At 44.6% G+C, this 12713-nt stretch overlaps 1 protein-coding gene across 7 annotated transcripts in view; it reads left to right on the forward strand.

The window, feature by feature from the left end:
- LOC135913307 (uncharacterized) overlaps positions 1-12713 on the forward strand; it is a 568389-nt gene that overhangs the window by 330760 nt on the left and 224916 nt on the right. For all 7 annotated transcript variants that reach the window (XM_070541258.1, XM_065445900.2, XM_065445902.2 and 4 more), the window contains 3 exons: positions 8727-8862; positions 11354-11551; positions 12515-12637. In XM_070541258.1, the coding sequence (XP_070397359.1) occupies positions 8727-8862; positions 11354-11551; positions 12515-12637 (457 nt within the window). The remainder of the gene's footprint in view (positions 1-8726; positions 8863-11353; positions 11552-12514; positions 12638-12713) is intronic.

Here is a 12713-nt window from a genome sequence, read left to right on the forward strand (position 1 = left end):
AGAAAAACCATTCACAAGATGAACAAACGATTGTGTGGTATTAGCACTAACTATTTCTTGTGGTAATTTATTCCACAATGAAATAGCATGAGGAAACAGGGAATATTGATGCATGCTAAGGTGACTGAATGGTTGCCTAACTGTTTTGTTGTGTTGTGTACGGGCAAAGCGTATTGACGGCTCGGTTATGTGACGTTCGCTCTGTATGTTAAAGTGACCACGGTAAAGCTGATAAATCAATTTTAATCTGGATAACATTCTGCGATGATCGAGTTTTTTCAGCTTCGCTTTGTCTCGAAGAACTGATACGCTCGAGAAGCGCGAATAGGTAGAATAAATGAACCTCAAGGCCATGTTCTGCGCCCTTTCTATTTTTTTAATTAAATATTGCTGATACGGACTCCAGATTAGGTCCGCATATTCTAATTTTGGCCTAATGAGAGCTTTGTATGCTGTTAATTTTACAGCAGGTGACGCATGACGTAGTTTTCGTTTTAAAAATGCCAGCTTTTTCAGTGCGTTACAGCAAACATTATCTATATGAGGTTCCCAACTCAAATTACTTGTGAGTGTAACACCCAAATACTTCACCTGGTTAGTTTTTTTAATATAAGCATTTTTAATGGTGTAAGCAAATTGTAAAGGTTCTTTTTTGTTACTAAATGTTATGCTTGCCGTTTTCGAAGTATTGAGTTTCAAGCCCCATTTATCACACCATGCACTGATTGATTGCAATGCATCATTTAGTCTGACTTGATCAGCGTATTGATTTATGCTGGAATAAAGGACACAATCGTCCGCAAACAGTCGGATCTTTACAGGAGGTTGCACTGAAAAATAGATGTCGTTGATATAGACCAGAAACAACACTGGACCGAGCACCGACCCTTGTGGTACTCCTGAGTGTACATCTAGTGTATCAGAGATGCAGTCGTTAACGGCCACGTATTGTTTCCCTGAAGCTAAGTAACCTGCTATCCAGCGAACAATGTTGTCTTCAATACCAATAGCATGCAGTTTCGTTACTAAATCATCATGTGGAACAACGTCGAACGCTTTTGAAAAGTCTAAAAACACTGCGTCAATCTGACCCTTCAAATTTAGGGAATTTACGAAATCATCGGTTATCTCGGCTAACTGAGTTGCAGTGGACAGACCGGACCTAAAGCCATGTTGATTGTCATGAAGCAGTTGGTTATTTTCTAGATGTATCATAATCGCCTTAAATATAATATGTTCTAAAATCTTACAAATTGTGGATGTTAGGGAAACTGGTCTGTAGTTGTTTAATTCTAATGGTGATCCAGTCTTGTGAATTGGGACTATCCTTGCGGAGCGCCAGTCATCGGGTATCACACAAGATTCTAACGAGACTGTATATATTTTATACAAATACTCTGCTACCCAGGTCGCATATCTGTTAAGAAACACGTTTGATATTTCGTCAGGACCGGGTGATTTTTTTATATCAAGTGTACGCACAAGGTGAAGAATGCCCTCTTTGCTTAAGTTTACTTCAGGCATCGGTTCAAGAAGTGCATAAGATGGCAAATGTGCGTGTGACGCCGTCAGCGTGAAAACGGACTGGAAGAATGCGTTGAATTTTTCAGAAATTATGGAGGGGTCATCGATGATTACGCCCGATTCTTTTATTTCTGTGATACCGCTTTTATCTTTAGACAAATAACGCCAAAATTTTTTGGGTTGTTCTAACATGAAAGAGGACAGAGTGCAGGAAAAAAAATGGTTTCTTGCTGCGTGCACTTTTTCCTGAAATGTTTGTACAAGACTTGGAAGCTGTTGTTTGTCACCACGTTTGCGACAGCGTTTAATCTTGCGTTTTAGATGAATCAAATCACGATTCATCCATGGGTATTCCCTGTTGACACGTTTCTTTTTTAAAGGCACATAACTGCGCTCACAATGAAATATCATTTCTTTAAAACATGACCATAACTCCTTAACATCTCTTATTTCATTAAAATATGGGAACATGGATTCCATATAGCCGACTACTGCATTGTCATCCGCGTGCGTGTAGTCCCTGATAAAAATGTCAGAAGGCTTCACGGGTGATCGTGAGCCAGAAATAGGACATGTTAACACGAGTAACTTATGATCAGATATCCCATCTCTGATACTAACAGAGCAGTTTGGGAGCGAACTGCTTGCAAACGCAAGGTCAACAATAGAAGAAGAATTGGAAATCCTGGTAGTTTCGGAAACAAGTTGGTTTAAGGAAAAGGTAAACGCAGTTAGTAGTAGAGGCTCAGTATTTTTAGAATACTTGCCGTCGTGGGAAAGACTGGACCAATTAATGCCGGGTAAGTTGAAATCGCCAGTGATAAGGATGTTTGGGCGTGAATTGGTATTTCGCAGCAAGTAATCATATAGTGCTTCTATATACTCAGGGGGAGCATTCGGAGGACGATAGACACCACCCAAAGTTATATTCTTATCGAAAAATTTCAATTTGCACCATATGCTTTCGTGATTGTTGATACCATCTAAGCGAGTAAATTTAATGTTGTTTTTTATCGCAATTGCAACTCCGCCACCTGATCCTCTGTCTCTACGGATTAGTGTGTAGGAAGATGGAACTATTTCACTATTTTGCACATCTGAATGTAGCCAGGTTTCTGTAATCACTAAAACATGTGGCTGATAAGTCAAAATTACATCTTCAAGTAACTGTACCTTATTAAGAACGCTGCGTGCATTGAGTGAAACAAGCCGGAGCGTCTTGCTAGACACTTGTCATTTCTTAGCACTCTGACGGGTGGTCGCACGAGTGGACTGAGAAGGCAACTGTTGGGATTTCGCAGACGCAGTGGATTGGGATAACTCTACTCTGCAATTTCTAAGTGTGTCCCATACATACAGCTTGCCATCGACTTTCAGCTTATCAAAAACTAGTGAAACTTTAGAACCACTGTCCTTTGCTTCAGCGGCAGACCGCCATAATTTCGCACGTATATCGCGAATCTTTTTAGAAAAGTCCTCCGAAATGGCTATTTCCGTACCTTTTAATTTGAAGCACGAAGACAGAACCTTAGTTTTGTCGATGTAGTTATAAAACCTCAAAATGATAGGACGCGGACGCTGTGTGTTTTTGGCGCCAATTCTGTGGATGCGCTCTATGGAATTGATTTCAACACCCAGGACGTTCTTGAAAATTTCTTCGTTTACTTTCCGTTCCAGTTCTTTTGAGTCTTCTCCCTCTTTTTCTTTTACGCCATAAACCAAAACGTTGTTACGCCGACTTTATTTTCGAGATCTTCGACCTTTGCAGTTAACTCAAGAACTAGTTTGGTAGCGTTTCTGCAAGCTTCATCACACTTTTCCAACCTTTGCTCGCTTTTCTCGATTCGGCAAAGTTCTTGCTCAATAATTGTAATCTTAGCTTGAATACCTTCGACCGTTGATTCAACCTGTTTCAAGTTTGTAGTCAGTGCGACTAGAGTCTTATTTGTCTTGGTTTGCTCTTTCAAAAATTTTTTCAGTAATTCACTGTTTAAGTGCGTCTCGGACTCAGAATCAGAAGGACCAGGGTTTAGTTCTACATTGCCGGAGGTTACTAGCAACAATCTGATCACATGCACGCAATCAAACAATAAACAGAGCAAACACTGGGGGCTTGGCAACACCGTCAATGTGACTGAATCGTCTCTAATAGAAGAAATGAAATATTTGTCACCAACCTGGACAAAAAGAATTGGGATAAGCATCCGTCTGCCAGCGGTGTCACCAAGCCCACTGAAAGAATCTTCCAACAGGCTCCGGTATTTATACTTGAATTCGCCAGTGTTCGATGATGTCACCGAGTTGATAAGATGACACGCCTGGTGCACATAGGGCGTCGGATCTTGAAGGTTGCTTGACGATGCCGCGATGATCCTGTCAGCTGGCGCATGCTCGTCAGAGGAAGCAATTTCCACGGCAGGGTTCCTTGATCCTACGGCGAAATGCGCCCACCAAGCAATCTGGACAAAAAGAATTGGGATAAGCAACCGTCTGCCAGCGGTGTCACCAAGCCCACTGAAAGAATCTTCCAACAGGCTCCGGTATTTATACTTGAATTCGCCAGTGTTCGATGATGTCACCGAGTTGATAAGATGACACGCCTGGTGCACATAGGGCGTCGGATCTTGAAGGTTGCTTGACGATGCCGCGATGATCCTGTCAGCTGGCGCATGCTCGTCAGAGGAAGCAATTTCCACGGCAGGGTTCCTTGATCCTACGGCGAAATGCGCCCACCAAGCAATCTGGACAAAAAGAATTGGGATAAGCATCCGTCTGCCAGCGGTGTCACCACATTATTGGGACTGCCCCTCAGATTCTTAAAAGAATCATCTCCCGAGTACTCCATACAATGGTAAACCAGCGGAGTTGAAACGTGCGGTGCCGGTGTTTATCACTGAGTTAATCCCGACGGTTCATTACACGACGGCTTGGTAGGCTGCCGTGCCCTCGGTGCGCAGTTGCAGCTGCTTGCGCTCGGCTGCACAAGCCCGTTCTTGTGCTCGGGATGCAGCATCGGCCCGGCGTAGACGAGCTCGTTGCCGATTCTTATCGCGGCGTTGCTGATCGAAAGCTGCCTGCATCTCGGGAGTACGTATGGTGCGTGGCCTACTCAGTTCCGAGCCGGAGAGAAACAGCATGCGCGCGCGCTCGACAGCGACGGAGAGAAACTGCGTCACTACTTGCACAGGCAATCGTGCACCTCTCTTCCTCTCTTTCTTTTTTTCGCGCATGCCCATGGGGTTGCACCGGAGGAGCTTTCGGTTTACAGGTGACAGACGGACGGGCGGGCGAATTGGCAAGCCATATACAGCTTCACTGTAAAACTTCGTGCACAGGAATTCCCACATTGCTTGGCAGCTGCACATTTTTATTGCTTTCTCTGCAAAAGTTAAGATGACTGAGTGATTATTCTTTGGGACAAACCATAGGCGTGGGTGAGCTTTGAGGAGTAATCAGTGACAATCAGAGACAAGCGTTGTTATACATTGTTTGTTCTTTTACCTTGTTTTTCTCGTCATACTCAGCATTACTGTGCTTGTGATTCTATAAAGAAACTTTTCCTATTTTATGTGCTCTTCTAACGTACTTCGAGATCGGAGTGCGGCTCCGTTTGGTACTATAATAAAGCTTGCTCTTGGCGTCGTTACTTTTTGCTGAGTGACGCAATTGCCGCAGAAAGCACGCAGACAAAGCGCAGAGAAAAATGCAAGCGACGACATCGGCGGCGCTCCCGACTGGTAATAGTGAGTGGTGCCTATGTCATACTAGGTACTTGATACTTGCGATGTCTCTACAAAAAGAGAAAAAGTATCTGGCATGCCTATCATTAGCTCGACGAAAACATATATTCTCGTTTAATGATAATTATCGTCTTACCAGTAATTTAGGCTAGACTTTATTTGGCGAACCAAACAACATCATTTAAGACAGCGAAAATTTTGGATCATTAACATTGAAAGCGAGTGATTTCATGCAAACTTTGAAAACTAATAAAAAACTTTGTTTCTTTTCGCCAGCTTTACATTAAAAAGGCCTCTTAATGAAAAGTGTACTGAGAGACTGAGCAAAAAAAAGAAACATTGTATAGATCTTTAAAAAATGTAACAAGGACAATTTCCGAGTGCCTAAGCACAGCCACACTCGCACATTCTATTTGGTAATGGGTTGGAAAATCTACAACATCTTTTAAATATCTCAAGCATCGCATTGCATGAGCATGGTGGCTATACATCGTTTTGCCAGCGTCGTTTCGGAATTTCTTTATAGTATGCGCAGTTTTTCTTCGATGTTAAAGAATGTTTCTTTCCTGAAACGAAGAATACATTGAATGGGGCTTACGTCTCCAACCACAATCCGTACTGCGAGGGATGCTTTTGTTGAGGGATCCGTTTCAACGTTGACCACCTGATTGCACTTAAGATGTACCCAAAGGTCCCTACAAAAGTTGTTTACCGTCATTAGACAGTCATATGCGCCCTCTACTACATTCTTGTTTCTTCTTATAAGCTGTATGTACCAAAGAAATGGGCTACTATGGTACAGGATATAGAGCATTTCGGAATAGTCTCTGCATTCAACACCAATAAAATATTCAACACCAAGCATGCAAGGCTTGGTGCGTTTCTCCCTTATTCGTTCGTGTGTTTCGTGAACTTAGCGCTACTTCAGGCCATTCCTACTGTAAAACCACTAGCTGAGTTTGTCGAACAATTAAAAAATTCGCAGCTCCGCCCATAAGGCAAAGCACCGATTGCGATAGCAAATTAGTCGATAGCTGTACGAAGTAGGGATAGTAGGTTTATCCACCGTGTACACTTATAAACATTCGCTTACTAACTAAATTAGCAATGATACAATTTGAACGCGTGCCTCAACGAGTATGTCGAAGGAAACGGACAAACAGAGACGGCGCTGCCTTTGTGTGTCTGCTTCTTTCTACGTCCTTCTTCAGTCGCGCTGACACATTCTGTCATGCATTCAAACCAACTAGCACGTCAACGTGTTTTAACTAAATTAACCAGCACGGTGCCACGCGCACAGAGGTAAACATTAACACATCTCGCTCGATGAGCGCGGAAACTCACTGTGAAAATTCTGGAGTGGGGAAGCGCGGAAGAAACAAGCGAATTGACCTTCCCGCATGTCTCGCTTCAGCACGAGCGAAACGTCGAAAGCACAGCATATACGAAGCTACCGTCCCTACGCGCACTCTGCAAGCATCGCAGATCGCTTTGAAGATGAGGCCCGTGCAGGCGCCCACATTAGCCACGCCGCAGATCGCTTTCAAAACGCACGAGCGCCGGAAACACGTCCCTACGGCGCCCACCAAAGCGTCTACTACGCTGTCCGCGATTCGCGTATCCAACGCCGTAATAGACGCCGCGATTGTCTCCGCTCTGCACGGAGCGGCGGGCAAGGAGAACAACGACGCACCGCAGCAGCTGCCGTAGAAGAATGCCCTCCTCCTTCGCTTCAACCCCCTGCCTTGCGCGCCGCAGGAGAGGGCACGTATCCGGGCCAGGTTCCTCGCTCGCGTACGCGAGATTGAACCGCGTTCGCCGGTTCACCCTCACACGCTTTCACTCATACGGAACATCACGATGGCAGAAATGCGTGTGGAGTGTCCATATAATTGTTATCGCAATAATATAAGTTATGCGTGACTCTGCTATCGGAAACACCAGGGACCAGCGGAGCTGGCGGGAAGGCCAGTAAGGTAATGCCAAATTGCATACAAGACACACGAGCGCCGGCAACGCGTCCCTACGGCGTCCGAGATTCGCGTGATCAACGCCGTGGTAGATAATAATAATAATAATAATAATAATAATAATAACTTTATTTGCATCCGAAATACACGATGCCGGAGGCCTGCAGAAAAAGCTGTCGCATTGCAGCTTGACAAGGCCGCAGGCCCCCGCACTGGCAACTTCACGTAGCAGTCAGCAAATTATAAAAATATATGCGAGTTACAATCAGCGCTCACTGAAATCCATACATACAAAAAGATAAAACTCATTCCATATTCAGACATCGTTATACAACGTTATGCCGCGGTTGTCTCCACTCTGTACGGAGTGGCGGGCGAGGCAGACATCGAGACACCCTAGTAGGAGCCTTAGAATAATGCCCCTCCTCCCTTGCCTGACCCTCTGCCTCGCGCACCACAGGAGAGTGCACGCATCTGGGCCGCATTCCTCGCTCGCGTGTTCACCGCTCCTTCTCTCGCGTTAGGCTCCACCCACCCTCGCTGTGTCGCTATGCCGCGCGATGTTCTATTTATACTTTACTTTCACTCTCTCTGTGTTCTCTCTCCCCCAGTTCGGTGAAGCTGCGGACGTCAAGAAAAACCCAGCGGTGTTCTAACAGATCCACTGCAAAAATATGGTCGCAGTGGTAATGAATCAAGCCCGTGTTCTTGGGCTGTGCAGAACACAATTGCTACACGGCCACTGTAGCGCTGAAGTTAGGAATATAGTGCCGCAGAAGAATGCGGTTTAGTTTTTATCCAATAAACGAGCAATTTTTTCTTTCCTTTCTGGCAAATAATACATTTGTCAGTAATTTGAAGCTAGCATTAGTCATCCTTTACGGCGCTGGAATAATATTGCGGGCTTTTGCTTTTACACCAAGTAAACAATAAGAAAGGCCTCTTAATCTAGAGATCAATTTGGCGCATATCCAATTATCCTGTGTGAACATACGAGAATCTCATATAAAATTTTGCTAGGTAGCTATCTATAGTAGTTCGTGATTCATAGTGACTGTGAAATGCGCAAAAAAAGGAAAACAAGGGGACCTGTTATTACCGTCTAGTTTCTTTCGTCCCCGCGTTTATTTCGCGCTCCTTACTCCCACATAAAAACCATTATGCTCTCATGCACTGTATGAGACATGTATCATATGTCCCATATGATAAATGTTTCCCTATAATAATGTGAGATTATTGGATATGAGACACGTGGGTTGTTTCGTTCGATAGCGCTCCTTAGAACGTCATGAAAGAATTATACAAAACGGAGAAGTTGCACACGGTCACTTGAATATGCCCCACATGATATACGAGAGCCTTATGGGTTCTGTGAAGGATCCTGTGTGTTATAACATTTGGGGCACGTGATTTTTTCCTTCGATAGCGCTTTCTGCACATCACGAGAAGTTCTACAAAACGCACAAGTTACGCTTGATTATCTGCATTTCAGAAACGAGAACTTCATACCCGACATCTTGGTGTCACTGGGCCACTTCTTTCATAATGACCAGGCTTTTCCAAAGTGTTTTATCGTTCCACCCACGTACCTGAAATATCCAGCAGAGAACACGTATCCTATTAGCATGGTGAGTAATGCCATTGTGATCAGTTTGTGGAGGACTCGACCAAAAGCTATGTCGGGCAGTGTACAAGAACGTGTATTGAAACAACTTTTGTTATAGTGCTACTTTACTGTAGAAAAAATAAAGCTTAACGCGCGCAATTCTAATATACAATGAGCGAAACTATCATGTGTCATCCTACAAAACTTTAAATATATTGGATAATCAGTAGTCAGTGTTATTGGGCTCATTCGTTTCTTCCCAATATTGTACGCCCGCAAGAACGTTCACAATATTTTTTTTCGGAGCACAGGAATAGAAATACGCGTTCAGGTTTCTTGCGCAAGGTCAAAGTACCAAGAATCTGGTGCCTGTCCATGGTGCTCAACTTGTCACGTAACCGTAGTGTAGACTATAACGTTACGGACTACCCTATCAATGACAAAAATAGAACAATCTTTTCTCGCCACTTTCTGATTTTGTCCGAATTACGAAGCCTAAAGTAAGAAATGCATCTCTCTATAGCAAATTATCTGTCGGAGCCTTGGCGATGATATTGACACGTGTACTTATCTTTATCGGGCTACCACGTTTAGCCGCCTAACAAATGTTATCGTGCAGCGCAGGACGCGCCTTCACGTAAAAGAAGTTACTGGAAAGTTATCGATGGTTCCCTCCACTGTCTTTCACCGCAACTTGTGTAATCTGATTGCATGTATGCGCGACGCGAATAGTGTAGAACTTTGCGGAAGGCACGCGGGTCCCATCGGTTATTCTGGAACATTCCACGACTATCTATAAAAGCCGACGCGCTTGACCCGCTGATCAGATTCCCGACGATCGCCAACCGTGTTCGCCGCTATCGTTGTGCTATAAGTGTAGCCTGTTTTGTGGGCACAGGTTCGCCCAATAAAAACTAGTTTTGTATTCCACCGTATTGCTTCTTTCTTCACCGTCACTACCACGTGACAATATGGAAATGCGATAGTATGACTCACGCACTTGCACTTTCACCAACGCATGTTTTCCGAAACATCAATGAATTATCTCACTTTTCGTTCTACAGGAAGTACAGCTACAAAAATTCCTCCACTAATTGGTATATTCAGAATTTCACTCGGTGGTTGCAGTGAATATACATATAGCTTGCATTAGTCCTTCTTTATATAATTAGCCATAAATTATAGAAACTAACTATATAGATTTATTACAAGGTAACTAGTACATATGCAAACAAGACACCAGTTCACTGGGACATGGAGGCTTCAAATGATGAGCAGTAGTCGAACAGGGAATGTCGCTAAGGGAAGCAGTTCTTTCCCTGTCGATGACAACCCCTTTTCAAAACGTACGCTTCGGCAACGTTCTTTTTTCTACTACTGCTCATGACCAGTATATGTTACAAAATATACAAATACGTGGAAGCAAGAACAAAGTTAGGTGTGGCAATGAAAGACAGAAAGACAGCGGTGTGGCTTAGAGGACAAATGAGAGCTGCCGATATTGTAGCTGGGATTAAAAGGCCAGGTGGAAAAGTGTAAGCATTGAAAGCTTGTGGTCTCTTAGTCCATAAACTCATTTGTCTCAGACAAAATGTCAGACCACAATTGCAGACATATCTGGTGGTCTCTGAGCGTTACAGTATGAGTACCAAGGGAAGGGAAGCGCAGTCATGCATGTCTGAGAATTAGGTGGTAGGATGTAGTAATGGTAATCAACTTTCTTTATCAAAACAGCAGGTGGCACCTTCACCCTAGGCGAGCAGCGTCCTCAGTCCCAAACAGAATGTAGTCAGCGAGCCACAAATCGACATACGAGCACTGGAACGTGCACAGCACCCTTTATCACATGCTATAGAAATGTGACGGCACGAACATGCAGCCCAAGAAGAAACCATTCACCGAGCCGTGGCAGGCCAGGCTGGCCAGCCCAATCGTAATCCCCCGGCGAGCCTGGTAGACAGGCCGTGGCGGACGGCAAGGGCTAAAGGCTAACGGCGTCCTTGGTGGTGTGATTAAATGAGGAAATTCGCAACCACGGCATGCAAGCAGCTAGCGCAAGACAGGGACAACTGGATATCGCTGGAATAAGCCTTCATCCTGCGGTGGGCATAAATATAGGCTGATGAGGGTGCTGCTGCTGCTATTGTAGTAATTGTTGTTGATGAGGCTGATATACGTACATGACCCGGAAAAGATACCCAACGGCCAATGAAGCATACTAGTGAGGCAGGACTAGGACTAGGCAGCGCTTGTCTGTGTCGTGTCTCCCTCCTTGTCCCTGTCAAAATACGCGCGGTTCTGTTTAAAATGGCTTTCCAACTCGCCCAAACGTCCGTTTTAAGGACTGGGAATCGGCTATTGAGGCAGAACAAGAGCACTCTTTTTACATACGACCGGCACGCAGCTATCTGTTTTGATTCGGAGAGCTATATTCACTGATTCTGGCATCAGAGCGCTCGTATGCTTTCACAGTCCAGTCCTGTCGGTAATGTGGCGTCCTTCACTTTCTGCAGCGAACAGCTCACGACCGCATCAGGCAGTACCGGGCTGCGGGCATCGACTCTACGATGGCCGTGTCGGTCACCATGTACGGTCGGTGGTACAAGCCTATGTGGTCGGACCCGGCCGTCGTCGACAAGCCCGGAAACTATGGCGTGCGTCACAGGTGCACAATCACAGGGCGTGAATCCCAGCTAGGCAGCATCCTTGAGGTCAGTGCTTGTTCAAATGTTCAATGTCGGTGTTGCCAAAACGGCACGCTGTCCGCAATTCTTCACTGTGAAGTATGTGCAGACATGCAGGGTTGACAGCGCTATTAAAATCTTGCACGACGCTTAAGCTTCTCTTTTAAGAATGCGATGGAATGCGATGGCATTCGACGATCTCTGACGGCTTCTCACGCTTCCCGCCAACTGCTGCTTATGTAGCCGTCAGTCAGTCAGTAAATCAATCATTCAATCAATCAATAGTACGGATCTAAAAAAGCTATCAAGGACATCGCTATCCAATTTCAGAACGTTGGCTGTATCTTTGGCTGTATCTTTGGCTTTATCTTTGTATCTGTATCTGTATCTTTGTATCTGTATCTTTATCTGTATCTTTATCTGTATCTTTGTATCTGTATCTTTGTATCTGTATCTTTGTATCTTTGGCTGGCTGTAGAACGTTGGCTGTATCAGAACGTTGGCTGCATCTTGGCTGTGTTATCGCTACCTACGGTTGTCGCTTCTTTTCTGCCATTTTTGTGCCCTATTTCCTATGCTCTCACAGTGAGCTATATGCGTACCTTCTGTACGAAAGCCAGAATTGGCAGATTCATTTTCTGGCTTCAGCCAATTACAGTGAGCAGCTGATTGCCGAAAAGCAACGCAACAAAAGAAAGAGGTCACAAATGCGCATCAATGAAAGGATACACATGTACCGCACTTGCTGTTTATGTCTGAGTGACCGCGTTTTCAACCAGGAAAAGAAAAGCAGCTGCAGAAAAGGGGGAATTTAATTCTCTGAGAATAATGAGAACAGTCGCAGATCACCTTTACACGGAGCGTACCATGCTGCTCTTAATGTGTCGCTGCATTCAAATACGCAATGCTGAATGGGAGCGCGTGTATAGTATGGCATTTCGGAATACGATAGCTTAACAAGTGCGTACGTATGTTCCGCTGTTCCTTCAGCTCTGCACAAACAAGACTTCCAAGACCTCGTACTACGACGACGAGGAACACGCGACAGTTATGTACAACAAGGAGCAGCAGTTCACATTCGTCTACGACGATCCCGTTTCTTTACGTTATAAGGTAAGCTTCCGCGCATCCATTTGTTTTAGCACAGATATCCTATGTGTTCGCTTTGCAAGGGAGGCTGCATCAATTT

The sequence above is a fragment of the Dermacentor albipictus genome, chromosome 6 (genome assembly GCF_038994185.2).
Source record: "Dermacentor albipictus isolate Rhodes 1998 colony chromosome 6, USDA_Dalb.pri_finalv2, whole genome shotgun sequence".
Lineage (NCBI taxonomy): Eukaryota > Metazoa > Arthropoda > Arachnida > Ixodida > Ixodidae > Dermacentor > Dermacentor albipictus.